This window comes from Chenopodium album, chromosome 22, assembly GCF_948465745.1.
Source record: "Chenopodium album chromosome 22, dcCheAlbu1.1, whole genome shotgun sequence".
NCBI classification, from domain to species: Eukaryota; Viridiplantae; Streptophyta; class Magnoliopsida; order Caryophyllales; family Amaranthaceae; genus Chenopodium; species Chenopodium album.
In genome coordinates, this window is record NC_137855.1 from 12,693,233 (window position 1) to 12,712,569 (window position 19,337).

At 32.9% G+C, this 19,337-nt stretch overlaps 2 protein-coding genes and 1 long non-coding RNA gene across 3 annotated transcripts; all 3 read left to right on the forward strand.

Moving 5' to 3' along the window:
• The first annotated feature begins 11,255 nt into the window (after positions 1 to 11,255).
• LOC145605772 (putative pentatricopeptide repeat-containing protein At1g03510) lies at positions 11,256 to 12,908 on the forward strand. Its single transcript, XM_081661836.1, has one exon. The coding sequence runs from the start codon at positions 11,319 to 11,321 to the stop codon at positions 12,600 to 12,602; it is 1,284 nt and encodes a 427-aa protein (XP_081517962.1). The 5' UTR covers positions 11,256 to 11,318; the 3' UTR covers positions 12,603 to 12,908.
• A 924-nt stretch (positions 12,909 to 13,832) lies between these two features.
• On the forward strand, positions 13,833 to 18,370 carry LOC145604941 (uncharacterized). The gene is made up of 3 exons (XR_014104979.1): positions 13,833 to 14,254; positions 15,991 to 16,124; positions 17,681 to 18,370. It is a non-coding gene; the product is annotated as an uncharacterized LOC145604941 (long non-coding RNA).
• Positions 14,251 to 15,877, forward strand: LOC145604940 (protein ALTERED XYLOGLUCAN 9-like). The gene has a single exon (XM_081660933.1). The coding sequence runs from the start codon at positions 14,466 to 14,468 to the stop codon at positions 15,507 to 15,509; it is 1,044 nt and encodes a 347-aa protein (XP_081517059.1). The 5' UTR covers positions 14,251 to 14,465; the 3' UTR covers positions 15,510 to 15,877.
• Positions 18,371 to 19,337: the final 967 nt, after the last annotated feature.

Genomic DNA, 19,337 nt, shown 5'->3' on the forward strand with positions numbered 1-19,337 from the left:
TTTACACGGTCTTTAATGTTAAACTTTGATGAATAAAATTCTATTTCGTATAATAAAATTTATGAAAAATTGATGTTATGAAAATACAAATTGCAACAAATTTAATCAAATAATATCCCACATTATATGTTTTTTGTTTTTTAGATATAGTAATTACAATTACGCCCAATGTTTTATAAGTTTGACTACGTGAAATTTAAAAAAAAAATTAATAATGATCACATGAATAATATATGGGAAGACAAAAAATAACGGAGGGAGTAACATGTATTGAACTTAAATTATTTGTGTTGCATTTAATTTATTTATTTTTTTATTAAAATAAAGTATTTTGTCATATAGTGTTTTTTTTTATTTTTTATTTTATGTTTTTATGAAAACTTGTCTTAGAAACTAATTTTTTTTTTATTTATTTTTTTTAAAGCTTTAAGCTAATAGAAAGTCAAAAACTTCACAAGTTTGGTAATGTTTGAACATGATAATCAATCTTTCCTGATCCACGCACTATGCCAATAATTAAACGCCAAATAATTATCACATCATATTAATAAATCTTGCATGATATGGTATAAAATCACACTTGATATTTGTGTCACTTCATATATAATCACACTTGATTTTTTTGTCATTTCATATAATATCACACTTGATGTCATTTGATATGGAGTACTAGCTATTGTGGTAATAATCATTATACATAGGCATTAATTGCAAAATCAAATAAATCTTTCTTTTATAGTAACAAATTAAAATCTATCAAATTGTGTGGAAATAATAAGAGATGATCACAATGCCTACAAGGACCATATTTTGACTAAACACGTATCACTAAAATGAAATGATCAGATTCAATTAACTTGATGCAAAGGTAAACTTTAATTTTATTGAAACAAACTATATGAATCAATAATAAACATCTAATGGTACATAATATATCTCACTGATTAATAACACTAGTTTAATTTGCTATTTATTTACATAATTTTGAAATAGGGGTCGACTTAATTTTTGAAATTTTATAAGCAATTAAAATTTTATTAGGAGTTAAAATAGGTTTAAAATAGTTGAAAAATGTAGTTTTTCTAGTTTTGTTAATGAAAAAACTCAAAAAAATGGGTGAAGGGTGAGACATAAATATGACTTAATACGAAGGTAAAATACAAGTCCGGGTGCATTTAACTTTATCTAGATGGTATAATTTTTCATTTTATGCTAAAATTATTTTCTCATGGTAATTATATAATCAACTTTGTTATATTTAACATTTTACCAAAATATCCTTCGTTTCTTCTATATATGTAACCTAGCTTCTTCATTCCCCATAATTCTTTTCTCTTTTCTATTCACCATTTTTTCTCCTCTCGTTCATAAACAACCTTCTCTACAAAAATTATGGCGGACCCAAACCAAAATTCGCCTCCAGTTGGATTTACTGAACCGGTATGTAACTTCAATTCTCCTTTTCAATTACCTATTGGTATAGCGTTTTTCTGCTCATTCTTTATACTTGTTTGAATCGAATTGTGGTCTAATTGGGTGTAATAGTGTAAATGGTTGATTTTATATCTACATGAGTTATTCAACTATTCTTTTTTTTTTAATTATTATTATTTACTATCGATTTTAAATTATATTTCAGAATTGATTTGTTCTAGTTGGTGATGTTCATTTGAAGGGCATAGAGGGTTTGGCGTTTTAATCAATTTTATGCATGTTTCTTCTATGTTAATTACATAAATTTTATTTATGTCAGTATTTATGTATTCTCTTCAAGTGATAGTTCAATGGATTATGTCAATTTGTTTTTCTATCAACTTCATTTGTAATATTTATGTCATTATTTTGGGATATCACATAATAAACTAATCAAAATTTACATTCTTCTAGTGATAGTTCAATGAAATAATTCAATGTTTTTCTATCAATTTTTAGGTAACGTTTTGTGTCACGATTTATCTGCTATCACATGTTAAATAAATCAATCAAATTTTAGTTCCTTCAAGTGATTGATCAACAAATTGATCGATCTGATTATTTTTTACCAAATTTTTTCATGGAGTTTTATGTCATGATGAAAGATCTGTGTGCTATTGTTTGTTAAATCAATCAATTTTTAATTTCTTCTAGAGATAAATCAATGAATCAATCCAATTATTTTTCTATCAACTCTATTTGTAACATTTTATGTCATGATATGCTATTGCTTGTTGGACTAACTAAAGTTTAATTCTTGTGACATCTCGATAAACCAATCCAACTATTTTATAACCTATCGCTTCCATATTTTAGACCAACATGTTGGTTCAATAAAAAAACTTTTAATTTTATAGTTTAAAGTATATCCTCTAGTATAAGTTAATTGAAAATCATGGACCAACACTTAATTATATTTTCATCATCTTATCTTATTTTCATAAACTCATATGGTTAAAATTATAGTTATTCTTGTATATCTTTCAAAACAATTAAATTAACCATTAACTAATAACTAATACATAGTCGTATAGTTGTAATAATCCAATGCTCAATTATAAATATAGTGTCAATTTAAAATTTTAGTGGTCGTTCATATATATGTTAAAATCCATTTATGTTAATGTATGGTTACCCTAAAATATTAAAAAATTATATCAACTATCAACGAACTTAACGAACACATAAAGTCAATCCATTTAAAATTAATCTTACGTAGATTTAGTAAATCTCATTAAAATTATAGCCGTTCATCTATGTCCTTCACACGACACTAATTGTTATCTACTTATGACCATTTTTAACTTTCTTTATAATTGATATTACAAGTTCGAGCTTAAATGACTCTTTAATGTGTGATTCTATTATGTTTGTTACTTAGGTTGTCATGAAAGTATATATCTTTGATTTGTAAACTTTGTTGTGTATTTATTATCTGTTCATACATGCAATTTACATAAAATATATATCATTTATATATTTTTTATATTGTTACGTTTACTTTACTTATTGTTGTTTTAAATGATAACTTTATTTAAATTTTCACAAAAAATATAGGACCCGTCTTCTGATGAATATACAAGATATTTTTTGAATCTTGTATTATTTTTTTTAAAATTATTTTTATTAACTTTGAATAAAATGAAAAACCTATTACAGGATACTATCGACCAAACAAACGATGATTCCCTAAATACAATACTTATGGCTTTTAAGTCCGCAATGAACGTTCAATCATCTATGACATATGTTGAATTTGCTACTAATGTTGCCACAACAACTAAAGTCGTAATATATACTTCTAATGTTAAGTTGTTTAGATTTATTACAAACTATATGATTACAAAATTTTAATAACTTTAATTTGTTTTAAAAAAATATTATTGTAGAATGATGAAGATGATGCCTTAACTGCGACACTTATGAAAATGAGGGCCACAAGGGCAAATAATGTTGAATCATCTATTGGAACTGTCGAAGTTACTACTAATGTCTCTGCAGCATCAATGGTAATACTTTTATCGTTAAATTGTGTAGGTCATGCACCAAAAAATGAAGTAAATATTCTCACAAATAACATTCTAAAGTCGTACATAATAATTAATAGAGGTGGTAAATAAAAATTATTGCAGGATACCATCGCTCAAATAGATGCTGAGGCCCTAAGTATGGCACTTGTGACAATTGGGACGACAATGCACCAAGATGGTATACAACCTCAAGTTACTACTAATGTTGCAAGAACTGAAGTGGTAACGCATAATTATAGCTTTACATCACAAGCCTTATTTCAATTAATTAGTTACTAAAGAGTATTATAGTTTTAGTCATTATGAGTAATACTATTTATTTATTACAGGAGATGATAAATGGTTTGACTGAAGTTAATAATCATGTGAGAAATCTTGTTGATGAGCCGAAAACACTAGATATGTTGGCTACTGCTGCTCAAAACTCCGCCGTGGATAATGGGGTAAAATATTGATAGATTATATAAATCAATCATTGTCGAGTTATTGTGTATATGTGTGTACCTCGTTCGTTAATAAATTATCAATTTGTCTAAATATCTTACTTTTAATGAAGTGGATGGATTTGTAAAGTACCAAAATTTCTTTAAAGTAAATCGTATAAAATTAGGTTACTATATAGAACGTAATACTAATGGAATAATAAAACTGATATTTTGAAACTAGGAAATCTACGTCTATATTAGTACTTGACTAATTAAGCTTTGTATACTAATAATATAGTATTTTAATCCAATATCTCAAAATAATATACGTTTTTCGTGAGATCTAAAACTTGATTTTTACTTAAGAAAAAATTATTACACGTAGTTTATTTCATATCTCTCAACTTTTGATATTAGGGTAAAAGTATAATAGTAGCACTATATGGATAGGAGTAAAAACATTACTACTTGGGCATTTATTATTATTATTATTATTATTATTATTATTATTATTATTATTATTATTATTATTATTATTATTATTTATTATTATTTATTATTTATTATTTATTTTTTTATTTTTAAAGATGGGCATTTGTTGTATAACTACATCTTTTATGAAATTTGAGTGGACTTTACGATATACTTTGTATTAAATACTCATGATAGGATACATGCATCAAAAGTTATATTGGTAAAACCAAATAAGAGGTTTAAGGGAATTATGGTAAATTATTAGATTAGTGTATTTTGCATGCACATAGTAAGAATAAGAAATCTATCACACAATTTTAGCTATGTTTTAGAGTACATATATGCATGTGATGACACAACTTAAAACTATGAATGTAAAAGAGACATAGTACCAAAATTATTACCTAGTCCATTTTTGTTTATTTCATTATTGAGGAATGATTTTGATAAGAGTATTTATAATCAAATAAAATTTTAATCAATTCATGTAGAAATACACATGATTTATTATATTATGGCAAGTAAAAAAAGATTAGTTTGTGTAATATGTAAGTATTATTGCTTGAAGATCCATGCATTACTCTTCTTCTTCTTCCTTCTTTTTTTTTTAAAATTTTTTTTCAAATTGTTTAATTTTTTGTGATATACTATGCGTGGGTCTATGTGCATTGATGTATAATGATATCAAAGGATGTTTATTATGATTTAATTTATTTTATTATTTCTCACTTTTTTCAATTCATTTTCAAATAAATGATGAACGTTTTGCAGACTGTGATGGTTTTTGACATTAAGCAAAGAAAAATGTCAAGGCTTACACTAGATGAACGATTAAAAAATTGGCTGATAATAATGTATGTTCGAAATGACAAAATAAGGATCGATAAGGTATGAAAAAATTCTTACTTTGCTTTCAAGAGATATCCATATTATAGTTTGTACCCAAGTTTATATTACTATGTTGTTCCTTGCTTTGCAGTTCTATACTCATTTATGGTCCAGCCAACAATTTAGGTCTCTTAACGAAGTTGATGACTTCATTCGCCTTGGCTACCTCCCAAAGAGGCCTGAGAAGGAGGCAAAACCAGTTGATAATGTACGCTTATCTTAGTATGATTATTTCTATTAATTAAGTTTCTACATGTTTTTTTTTTGGTATGATTGAATTGGTATTATTTATAATTTTTGTACTATTTTCTTATGTAGTCTGCCGAAGCGAGCACTTCAAGGGGGAAACGCTCAACCCAGAAGAAGCTAAACTGGGAATTCAGATTTACTGGGAATATCTCTAATGGTGAAAATGTTATCTATGATATCCATTTTCTTGATTTTAGTTCCAACACAGATCCAAATAGTGTAAGTGCTTTTTTTTTTGTAAAATATATATCAATGTTGCTTACTTTGTAGTCTTTCTAATTTCTATAATGTCAATACAAGGTTAAAATTTGTAGTCTTATATAATACGGAGTATACATATTATAATTTCTATATTGTTTTTTTTTTCTTTAAAGTCACGAGGCTTTAGGGTCAACGAAGAAATAATTTTCTCAAGCGGTGGAAAGACAAATGATCCTGAAAAACACCGCCGTAAGAGAAGGAAGACGATTGAGCTCACTCTTAAGGAAAGGGTGGAGTCTTTTTTAAACGAAGCAAATCTGAATCTCCTTAATAATGGAAACAACAACGAGGAACGGGATGACAAAGGAAAATGCAGCAAGGATAAAGGCAAGAGGAAAATGTATGAAGATTAAAGATGGCTTGAGAAGTACACCAGAGATCATTAATTCGAATCAATTGAACTTATATAATACTAAGAATTTATGATATCCTTTTGAAGTAGGGATTTTTTATTGGTTTACTTTGATGTATTTTGACACTAATTTCTTGTTGTTTTGAACTACTTTTCTTAAAGTTTATTTATTTTTACTAATTAAAACTTATTTCATCCATGATAAATAAAAGGTCAAAAGCATCACAAGTTTGGTAGTATATAAATATGATAATACATCATTCATTATCCGGTTTTTCAATAATTAGACACCAAACAATTATAACAATATATTCAAAATCTTTCTTTACATGTTATCAAATCAGGCATGATTTTTAATTTTGTGTCATTTCATGTAACATGCTTTTGAGGTAATAAATCAACACAGATATTGTCATATTAAGTCTTAATTGTATGAATAATAAGAATTCAACCATATTCACTAGTAGAAAAAAGCAATTCCCCACCGGTTCAAAACCCCCCTATGCCACCGGTTTTGAACCGGTGGTCATTTGGGGGGTGGCAATACTCAGTTTTAAAAGCCACCGGTTCAAAACCGGTGGCAAAATCAAGTATTGCCACCGGTTAACCGGTGGCAAAAACTATTCCCGCTTTATTTTTTTTTTTGTACTACATATAAATGCCACCGGTTAACCGGTGGCAATGTACATTTTTTTTTTTTTTTTTGCCTTTTTCAAAAAGAAATATCATAGAATTAGAACATCAAAATAAAAATCAAACAATATCAATAAATATAACCGAAAATTTACAATATATAATCCAAAAAATTTACAGTATAGATCGATAAAATCGATCAATTATTTCTTGCAAAAAAATAAAAAAATCGATCAATTACAACATAAAAATAAAAAAAATTACAATATTAATCAAAAAAAAATTACAATCTGAATCAATATTCTTCGACTTGATTCTTCGATTTAAGATCTAATTCAATACACCTGCACCAATTAAAACAAAAAAAATTAAATCGATCTGCATGTAGCCTTAAATCGAATAAAATCAGTTAAAAAAACCCAGAAAAATAAAAACAAAAACCCAGAAAAAAAAAACCAAATTTATGTTCAAGATCTCGGAACAGAAACCCAGAATTTAAAATCACCCCCAGAAAATTCCAAAATAGATTAAAATAAAAAAAAATCGATTTTAGGCAAAAAAATCAAAATAAATCACCCCAGAAAAAAAAAACCAAAAACCCAGAAAAAAAAAAAACCAAATTTATGTTCAAGAACTCGGAACATAAACCCAGAATTTAAATCGAATTCAAATCGATTAAAACCAAAAAAATCGAATTAAAATCGATCAAAATCACCCCCAAAAAATTCCAAAATAGATTAAAATCAAAAAATCGAATTAAAATTTCAAAATCACCCCAGAAAATTCCAAAATCAATTAAACCCGTGAATTCCGAACAATATTACAACAATCAAACCCAAAAAAATCAAGACATTAAACAAAAATAATTAAACCCAGAAACCCTAACCTCGAATAATTAAACCCAGAAACATTGCATGCACTAAGCGAGGGTGTTGTTGTTGATGTCGGAGTTGGTGGCGGCGGTGGTTAGTGGTGGTGGTGGTGAGACGAGATGAGACGACGGAGAGAAGAGAGAAGGAGAGACGACGGAGAGGAGAGATAAGAGGACGGCGGTGAAACCGAGAGATGGAGAGGAGAGAGGAGAGATTGAGAATGGAGAGGAGAGAGGAGAGAAGAGAGACGACGGAGGGTGAGGAGAGAGGAGAGAGGAAAGAGATCGAGAATGGGGAGAGAGGAGAGATCGAAAATGGAGAGGAGAGAGGAGGCTGGTGAATGGGCTGGGTAGGGTTAGGGGGTTTATATATGGTTTTTTTTTTAATAAAAGGCCACCGGTTTGAACCGGTGGGAATAATGGGTTTCCCACCGGTTTGGTTTGAACCGGTGGCAAAAATCACCCATCAAAATCCCGCCTATTTTTCTCCCTATTTTCCCCACCGGTTTTTTAAAACCGGTGGCCTTAGGGCGGTGCCAATCTTATTTTTTCACCTAGTGATTATATCTTTATGATTTATATCAATTTGTGTGAAAATAATCTAAAATGATCACAACATCCACAAGGACAATATTTTGATTAAACATGCACTAATGAAATGAGGATTCAATAATTACATTTGAACTTCGAGTAAGAAAAAAGCACTCTTAAAACTTAAGGAATAACGCACAAAAGGATTTTTTTAATAATTAACTTACTTGATAGATGTATGAAATTATTTTGTTTAATGAAACATTCACAACTTCAATTTTATTGAAACAAACTATACGAATCAATAAATATCTAATGGTATGGTACAACTAAACTCACTATCACTAGTATGATTTTCTATTTATATAAATAACTTACAAATAGGGGTCAACTAAAATAATTTTCAAATTTTTTATAATTAATTAAAATTTTAATAGAAGTTAAATAAATTTAAAAGAACTCAAAAGTGTAATTTTCCTGGTATTGTTAATGAAAAAACTCTTGCCTATGTAAGCTTATCTTACATTTACAATGGGTGAAGGGTGTGACATATATGTGAATTAATATAAAAATAAATCTGAGTGCAATTAACTTCACCAAGGTGGTATAACCATTTTATGCTGTAATTTTCTCATGGTAATCCAATCAAATTTATTATATTTATCATTTTACCAAAATGTCATTATAGCCTAAACTTTTCAATCCACCTTTTTCATTCCACTCATTCTTATACAACATCTCCAATCTACATCTTTAACTTATGGAGAACCCTAATGATAACTGGCGTGCCAATTTGAAAACCTTCAATGTCTGCATCTTGGTGAATTGGTGAGAAATTTTAATTCTCCATTTCAATTACCTTATTTTTTGCTTGAGTGATGCCTTGAATTGTTGATTGAGTTTTAGAATAAACTTTTGGAAAATTCTCTTTGGTAACATCTAGCTTTTTTATTTTTATCTTTGGTGAATTGGAAAATAAGTTATTATTTTTGGTAATCCTATATTAATTGATTACCAAAGATAATAAGTATTGTATTTAAACCATGGTTAGTTTGTTTAACCAGGTGGTTCAAGAACTTCCCATTCCTCAGCCCTGGCTGTAGGGAAACGTTGCTAGCTTGCTACGTCATGACGAAGGTCAGTAACCTCGGCTACAACGCTACTAAGCTGAGCCAGATAGTCTCGGAGACTTTTAGTCTCCCATAGCTTGACAACGATCAGCTTGACAGTTGCCTTTTCTCAACGGTTGTTTGCAATGAACTTCTCCTTAAATTTCAATATGAGATCATTATCGCACCCTGTTATTATAATGTTCCATTCCTGAGGCCTTTGGAAAACCAGTCCTGAGCCAACCCTATAAGGGTCATTATCAAGAAATACTTGCACCATGTTGCCACAGAATACTGGAGCAAGTACATATGCCCCTCGAGTGCCGAGATATGATCCTTCGAATTTGTCGCGCCACCGAACTTGATGTGCATGCAAAGGCAGTTTGACCTACACTGCTTGCTCTTACAAACTCCATGGGGCAAAAGGCGATCTCTCGGGAGTCATGATCGCTTTTCCCTTTCCTTTGCTCAGCCAAAAGTTCTCGCATGTCTCTAGGGGTGTCCATTCGGTTTTTGGTTTGGATTTAGGCCAAATCCAATCCGATCCGAATTATAATTCGGTTTTCATTTTTTAATCCGATCCGATCCGAATTACTCTTCCAATCCAATCCGATCCAATCCGAATTTAAATTCGGTTATTTTGGATCCGATCCGAAATCCGAATTAAACTAAGTTGATTTATAACGTCTAATAAACTAGTATGATAACATAAAACAGTAGTCATGATTAACATAAATTGTTTAACATCAAGTTAAATTAAATTGTTCAAAACAAGTAGTAAACTAAAAGTCAACACTAAGAGTTCATTACAACAATTAAGTAGCAATATTTTTGTTCAAAATAAGTAGCAGCAACTTTTTGTTAAAGACTTCACCAACTTCCAACAGAAGGCAGTAGCAGGCACAACAACTTAAGAATGTTGATATCTAAATTTCGGTGTTCGGTTTTAATTGGATCCGAATAGGGTCAATCCGATCCGATCCGAAAATCCGAATTTTCAAAAAATCTTAATCCGATCCGATCCGATTTAAAGTTTGGATCCGATCCGAATTGATAATTCGGTTTGGATTGGATTGGATTTCGGTTTTTATCCGAATTATGGACACCCCTATATGTCTCTTCCATTGAGGCGATTGTTCTTGTTTTGTTTGAAGGTGGTGTTGTGAATGCGTTGGTCATGCTAAGCCGCCTCTCGCATAGGCCCTCGTGAACATTCCTACGTGGTGGTGTCGACGTAGGTTGCTCGGTTTCTAGAGTTTCATTTCCTTTTCCTCTAGACACGTGTCATACTTTGAGCACATAGGGTCCTCATGACACATATCATACACTGAGCACACAGACTCCTTTGGGTGAACTTTTTATGGCCTTTAGACTGACTTACATATATAGAATATGACTTGAGGCTATTGGGCTTGGTGCCCTAGTTGATAAGTAAGGGGCCAAACCAAGAATCTGTTTTGGCACCCAAACAGCTATTAACCAAAACTTTAACGGGGCATTTGGAATGTAGGAATGGGAGTTTGGGGATAAAAATGTGGGAATGAGATTGGGAGTTAATTGTTGGGAATTTAGAAAAATATGACAATACTTTGTTTGGGTAGTGGATGGGAATAGATGGAGAATAAATAATAAAAATACAAAATTGCCCTGATTAATCTTTCTCCTCCCTTTTTTCATTAATGGCAAATATGTCTTTTTCCACTTATTCCCATTCCCACCTATTTATTACCTACCCTCCCTAAGTAATAAAATGGTGGGAATTCACCTCATTCATTCACATTCCCTTCTTTAATCCCATTTAACAAACAAGAGATTTTGTTTTATTTGGGATTAAAATTCTTATTCCCACCCTCAATTCCCATTTATTTACCATACACCCCCTAAGTGTTTGTTAACTTGAGTACCGTCCTCGTAAAAAAATGTTCACAAATGTATTAACTCATTTCCACCCCCAGTTCGAACAACATTACCTTTGCAAACAAACTAGAAACCTCGAAAATAAATGGCGAAATTGCAGAAGCCATGAATTACTCCTACAACTCAAACTTCTTACGCTTGCTTTCCTACACAAAGCAGCTAACTTCCCACGTTAATCAAGGCCGCCATGACCAAGCACTCTCTCTCTTTCACCACATTCACTCTGCACTTGCTCTTCCTCTTGACCCTTATGTCTTCCCACTCACTCTCAAATCCTGCTCAGCCCTCCATTGCCCACTTCTTGGGACCTCCATTCATGCCCACTTAACCAAGTCTTCTCTACTTTCAAACCCATTTGTAGCTTCTGCTCTTGTTGATTTTTATGGGAAATGTGTTTCAGTGGTTAATGCACGCCAACTGTTCGACGAAATTCCCCTGAGAAATGATGTTGTATGGAATGTAATGATTTCACTTTATGCACATTCTAATAATGTTTCTCTTGCTTTAGGGTTGTTTGAATCTATGGATGTTGCTCCTAGTATTTCGACGTTTAATTCGATTATTGATGGTTTGTCGAGGTTAGATGATGGGTGTTACAGGGCTCTTGCGTTTTACAGAAGAATGCAGGGTTTTGGGTTGAGGGCGAATTTTATTACTGCATTGGCTTTGCTTTCTGCTTGTGCTGGTGTTGGGGCTCTGAAGTTGATTAGAGAGATTCATGGGTATAGTATTCGAAACAATATTGATCCGAATCCACAGCTTAGGAGCTGTCTTGTTGAAGCGTATGGGCGATGTGGATGTGTTGATTATGCTTATTGCATATTCTATAGTATGAAGGAGAGAGAGCGAGATGTAGTGGCGTGGAGTAGCTTGATCTCAGCTTATGCATTGCACGGCGAGGCTAGAAAAGCGTTGGACATCTTTCATGAAATGGAAGACGCGAAAGTGAAGCCTGATGGGATTACTTTGTTGGGTGTACTGAAAGCTTGTAGTCATGCAGGATTGGCTGATGAAGCGAAGGGTTACATTGCAAGGATGCAAGAGGTTTATGGTGTGGAAATAACCACTGATCATTACTCTTGTTTGGTGGATGTGCTAAGTAGGGCAGGGAAATTATATGAAGCTTACAATGTCTTGACTAAAATGCCGGTTAAGGCAACTGCAAAAGCTTGGGGCGCGCTTTTAGGAGCTTGCAGAACTTATGGGGAGGTGGACCTTGCAGAGGTTGCTGGAAGAGCATTGTTTGAGATAGAACCTAATAATGCTGCTAATTATGTGCTGTTAGCTAGAATTTATGCAAGCGCGGGAAGATATGAAGAAGCTAATAACTTGAGAAATGAAATGAAAGAAAGACGTGTGAAGATAGCACCAGGTAGCAGTTGGGTGTAGTCGGTCAGGAATTGTTCCGTCTCTTAAGTTAATCAGGACACACAATGGAAACAATGAAAATTCAATGGATTCCCAGTTTGCCTGCTACTGGTAGTGTCTAATGTGATTCTACTATAATTCTTCCAATCTTGTGTACTAAAATTGGTCAGTCCTTGAGAATTGAGCAGCAAGGCCAGCAACACAGACCTCTCAGATGTAAATTATGGTATATGCGGGCTTATCTGTCCTGAAATTGATCCATTGAACAGAAACATTTTCGGGTCTGATTACGAAAATATATAGTGAATTAATTTCTTAACTGTAATTATTCACTACTTATACATGGGCCAAAATTGTTGTTGGATATCTCTTTGTTTTGCTTTTCACATCACTATTGTCATTTGCTCGTGCACTAATCCGACTGGTTTTATGTATAGACTTCATTATATAGATTAATATATATGATTAGTGGAAGTGATGAGAAAATGAGCGTGAACACAGAAGGAATTGAAAGAGAAGAAAATGGCTGTATGATGTGTAATCTGTATCCTAGTCAACTGATAAATAGAGCTTATGGATTGAAAAATTACTCTTTTCAATCTTCATTTATAAGGTTTAATTATTATCTCCAAATTAATTAAAAAAAAGTTATGATAAGGGAATTAAAGTAACAATAACAAAATTAAAGTCCGATAAATCGATAATTTCTAACCTATTATGGAAGTTGTAAATAAATCTAATTGTTTGTTTTTTTTTTGGTGCAAATGAGACGGCATTACAAATTACAAATGGAGGATGGGGATTTGAACTTGTGAACTGTTGTATACACGTTTTCAGTCTTAGTCACTATGCAATGACCTTATCGATTATTGTACACAGATTCTAGTCACCTGATTTTACTCATTATTTTAGTTTGTAATTTGCAATTTGGTAACTCTTTTCCTAATCTTATTTTTGAACTTGTGAGGTCTGAAATGAATGAAAACAACATAAATAGAATAGGGCATAAGTGGAAAAAAAAAATGTGTATCTCAACCATTAGATCAATATAGATCTCAATGAGGCATCTATCTAATCCTTCAATATGACATAATCTACAAATCGAAACATTTATGGAAGAAAGATCCGCGCTATCTCAACACGACATGCCTTTTTCTCGACTAATTTATTACATAAGCAAATGAACCCCTTTCTTTTTAATTATTTTGTGACAAGGCAAATGACCCATTTGAGCACGAGATATCTCACTCAAATACTCAATAAATGACCTTCCACGTCCCAGGCCATGCCCAACTCTTGTTTCACCTCTAACTTGGCAAACCAGACATCTCTTTAACCTTCCATTAGAGGAATAAAAAACCCAATTAAAAACACAATTAATTAATGTGCGTTTAACAACTATTGAACCGCAGTTCCTGTCAAAAAAAAAAAAAAAAAAATATTGAACCGCAGTTGATTCAGACTGACGACGCCCCGATTGCCAAGAACCATCATCAATCATCATCCATGGTCGACATATGACCTCTCAACTTCCCTTTTCTTTCTCGATTCTTCACAATTCTCAATCGTCGTTTGTTGCTTCACCTTTTCCTGACTTTGACATCTTCTCCTCCCTTATCGTTACTCCATTCCCATCACCCAGTTTCCGCCATTGCAGCACCTTCAGCTTTCAGGTAATCTCTCAATTGTTCAATACCCGGATCAAAATCATTCACCTTTCCCCAAATACTTAATGGGTTTTTGTTATATTACGAATTAATCGATTCAACAGCTGAAAATAACGAAATCCCAGAAAAATTATTGAGTACCCAGATCATAATTTGTGAGAATTTCCCCTTTTTTGGGGGATTAATTGTTGGATTTAATGGAAACTTGTTAGTTTATATGATGTTAGGTGCCGTCCAATTAGGTGTATTGGCGGCTTGTATAGTAGTTCTTGTTCCAATGGCGTTAGCAGGGTGGCATTTAAGCCGCAATAAAGTGTTGTTTTTTAGTGGTGCTCTTTTCATTTCACTTGCTATTGCTGTTCATCTTTCTCCTTACTTTCCTTCTCTTACCGACTTTTTTCCTGATGTTTCATCATCATCTTCGTCTTCCACGTTAGTTGTTCTTGAGAATCGTGAGTCTTGTATCTCTTTTCTTCATCGGATCCAGTGGAAAAATCACCCTAGAAATATGAATTTGTCTTCTAGTTGGAAATGGATGTTGTCAGATGAGAATGTGTTAGCTTGTGATTTTCAGAAGTTGGGTAGGAAGGATGTTGGGGATCTGCTTAATGGGTCTTGGGTAATGGTTGCTGGCGATTCGCAAGCGCGGTTATTCGTGCTTTCATTGTTGGATTTGGTGTTGGTTGAGGAAGAAATGGTGGCGGTTCGGGGGGAGTTGTTTAAGAGGCATAGTGATTATCATTTGGTTGTTGATAGAGTAGGGTTGAAGTTGGATTTTGTATGGGCTCCTTATGTTAATAATTTGACTCACTTGGCATTGGAGTTGAATAGGAATCATAGCTGCCCTGATGTTTTGGTCATGGGTTCTGGTCTATGGCATATGCTTCATGTGAATAACGCGACTCATTATGATGCTTCATTGCAGCTTCTGAGTCGTTCTGTGATGCCATTGTTGGTGGGTAAATCTCAACCTCACTTGTTTTGGTTGGGGATGCCAACATTGATACACTCGATGCTGAATACTGAAGAGAAGAGAGAAAGAATGACTACTGCAACACAATTTGCTTATGGTTTAGGAGTTCGTGGTGCTAAGCTTTTACGGCCTGGTGGCCCATTTGTGTTGTTGGATATTCAGTCTTTGAGTGGGAATTGTGGGGAAAGATGTACGGAGGATGGAATGCATTATGATGGGGTTGTTTATGAAGCTGCGGTTCATATAATGCTTAATGCTCTACTTATCCAGTCTCAACAAAAATTGTAGTGATGGTTTTGTTATTTAGCTGGCCCTTCTCTGACATTGATCACAGATAGCATCTTTGATGGAGCGAAGCTTTTGGTCCTTTGTAAGAGATTGCTTCATCCATGTATCTTTGATTCCTGATGTATACTTCTCTACGTTTTGAATTAACTTTTAGCATGAGTTTTCTCGTAGTGGAGAGATCAATTGCTTGATTTTTCTTATAGCTTAGCTAGTCAAACATGTATTAGTATGGTATACTTACAAAACTTGTATGCTATAGGCAAAGGGGGAACCCTTAATGTTTTTCATTCATTCTAGTTAGAAGTTGTACAAGTATGTGGTTGCACTGATGGAATAACAATCAAGATATTTTTTTTTAGCCTTTTTCACTTCTTGGAGATCTCCCTGTTCTGCGTTCTTTGGTTCTGTATGACTGTCACTAGCATTGCAAGCCTGGTTGATGTTTGCTACGATAATTTAATAGTCTTGGATTATGCAACAGAAATATTTTGCTATCCGTTGAAGTTGCTGGAATCTTTTGTTTGTTATTATGACTTGGAACTAAGCACTATATCTTCTCTGGTTGCAATATAAGGATGGTATGACATCAGGCGATCAATCACATCAGCCATTCTGGTACGTTGTATTTCTAATTTTGCTGAATTGAATGGTGACAGTTTTAGTAATGGAGGTTATGCATGTCATAAAAATGTTAGTATTTCATGAAACTGTTGTTGAATACACCGAAATTATATGATGAAATTAGAAATTTGGTAATCAAGAGCTCCATTGACTCAGAATTGTGTGACAGTAGATCCACTTTTTTTGAAACAAGACAGTGCATCCACTTGATGCATCTGTAGAATGTTCTAATACTTTCCTTGGTCTTAAACTCTTAATAACCTTAGACTGAATGCTGGAATTCAAGTGCAGAGAGAATTTTATCGTCTTTTTTTCAATTAGCATAGGATGATTAATCTTTAAATTCTAATCTGAATCCTGCACCAATTCATCCAAAAGTTAGAACAAAGTTTCAATTATCTAGAGCAGCATGTCAAGGAATGAGGTCAAGAATAATTCCATGATAGCGGACTAGTAATGACAGATGAATTGGGCTAATTCTGTAAGTTAGCAGTAAAAGTATAGCCTTTAGTATCTTTATATTGGAAGTCAATGCAGTTTGTGACACCCTAATTTTTGCTCCAATGTCACATTCAACTCCCACATTTATGACAAGTGTAGATAAAAATAATTCTCAAACCTTCAATCGAAAATTGAATCTCTCCTTACTTTATGCATTTGGTCCTGTCCTAAATATGGTTAATAAGGGCAAATATATTCAACAGATGGTGAAGCACCTAGAATGAAATTTATAAGAGTGGAATTTTTTTTTTTTTTTAACTGTCCAATTTTTTTTTGCATCCCTATTGTGAATTACGAAATTTTACGATAGTTTGTGGAGGACCTCCTGAGCTTGGGATGCTTTACATTGTACTGCTCCTTGTATATATATCATAAGTGTTCATTTACATATCATAAATAGCTATCTTGACTCTTGACATATAAACAGAACATCATATACGTAGGTAGCATTCTGTCACTGCAATGCATAACTATGCTCTCTTTTGATTAAACAGATATGGCTATGAACATATTCCAGAGAAACCAGATTTACACTCATTATGAATTGTGTTATTGCTGAACTTGACATTTTTTTTCTTTAAAAATAAAGGCAAATGAGACTGGCCAATATCTTGATCAGAGCCAATATTACTGACCCTGTTTTAATGAATTGCTGGAAAAAAGAGTATAAAGATACTGCCTACCTTGTTTATGGAATGGTGTTTTTTTTTTTTTTTTTTTTTTTTGTGTGTTCCTATACCAGAGGGGCATACCTTAAACTTGATTTTGCATCTTCAAAACAACTCCTTTGTTGGTGAATACACAAACATTTTAGCTTTTCATGCGTATGTAACTTGCAATATGAAATGTAGAATTTAGTTTGGAAATGATTATATATGGTCAAGTTTCAGGAGTCAGGACCCTCTTACTGGAAATGTTTTGTTGAAAGATGTAACCCTCTTACAAACATTTTAGCCTAATGGCATGTTGAATTGCATCTTGAATTTCTTTAATAAAGCAGCTTTGCTTGGAAGCATCAAGCATGACCTTGGTGATTGTGTTTTTCTTAGAGATATAATTGGAGATGAGATCAATAGCAATATGATTCTGGAGACCTCTCTCCTCGGAATTGCGCTTTCTTGCTATGCTGAGTTCCAATGAGGATGGTGATGATAGATTTCGATGAGGGTAATCCAACTGTGAAATTTTTATTTTTCTCTTGATGGTGATGATAGATTGGATAGTTCATGAGGGATGAGGGGCTGTAACATCAGAAACTTTTTGCCAGAACATAATTGCAGGCCCTCAAGGTTGATTATGTCGTCTTCATCTGTAAAGATCTTTTTACAGCGTGTATGGATGAATGGATTTCATAGTAAGAATAGGTAGGGAAAGTAATGGATCCAAGTTTAATTGTTTGGATCTGAATTGGCGAAGTGAAGGCAAGATAATTGGGGTATCATATTCCCTTCCATTTCAAAAATTTCTGGAGTTGGAAGGATGTGGAAGGAAAACACAAGTCCATTTCTGCTTTTTCTTTTCCCTTTTCTATTCCCCTTCCCCCTCTTTCCCTCCACATTCACTCGAATATGCTTTATTGTATTTTTCTTACAAATGTGATGAGTTTAAGTCCCATAATTCTTTTATTCAAACAGCTTCTAATTTCACGGGTGATTCCATTATATCAGAAGTTGCTGGTTTTAGACATCTTAGCAGGTAAACTAATGTTGCAGCTGAACTCAAATATGTCAATTTGCATAATGCAGTGAATGAGCAGATTTTAAGATTGTCATGTGAATTATTTTTACCAGTATTTACTTTTTGTCTATCCTATGTGTTTGTTTGAAGGGTGAGGAATGAGTGACTTATAAAATAAACGATGGCCTAATTGTAATTAAAATAAAAGGTTTGATATTGTTACTAGTAACGCGAATCCTTTTAGGATTAAGTCTTTTTTGTAGAATCTACGTTCCTCAATTAATCCCTCAAGGAAGATTAGTGCAGTAAATTCCATTGGGTGAAGTTATGCTAATGAAAGAGCTTGTTTATACTCCTCCATGAATTGTCTGATGAATTTTCAGAGCTGTAATATAGAGATGAAGATGGATAATTTAATTGTAATAAAACACAGCCTAATGAAACCTTACTCCGAAAATCAGTTGATCCATTTTGCATTGACGTGAGTACGTGACATTTTGCTCAGAATGTGAACACTCATTGCTGTTTCACGGAGTAGAGCATACAGATTATGCTTCTGCTGAAGGAGTAAAATCCCATTGGGAAGTCCCTTCTTCAGTCAATTGTGCACCAGGAGAGGTTCACTAGACAGGTATTCGAAAAAGCTAAGGCTAGCCATACGTGCATAATTTCTCGGGGATATTGAGGAGTTTGGAATCAGCACCACCACAGCTGTTCTCAATCATTTTTCAACTGAATGACTTGATGCAAAAGCTCAGAATTCCTAGCATAAAAAATAACTACAGACGAATATGTTCAATCATAGATTCATTTGATCCTGGGAAGACAAGCCAGACTTCATTGTCGCATGTGTTTACAGGTTGCAATAAGCAGAGATTTATTTGAATAGATATACTTTTGACTCAAATACTCGATTTTTGTACAGACCAAATTTGTAATGCCTTGGATAAGGGCTATCCAGTATCTCATTCATGGTAGAATTTTAAGTTTGATAAGCTCGAATAAGTTCTCGAGCCAGTGAATCCCTTC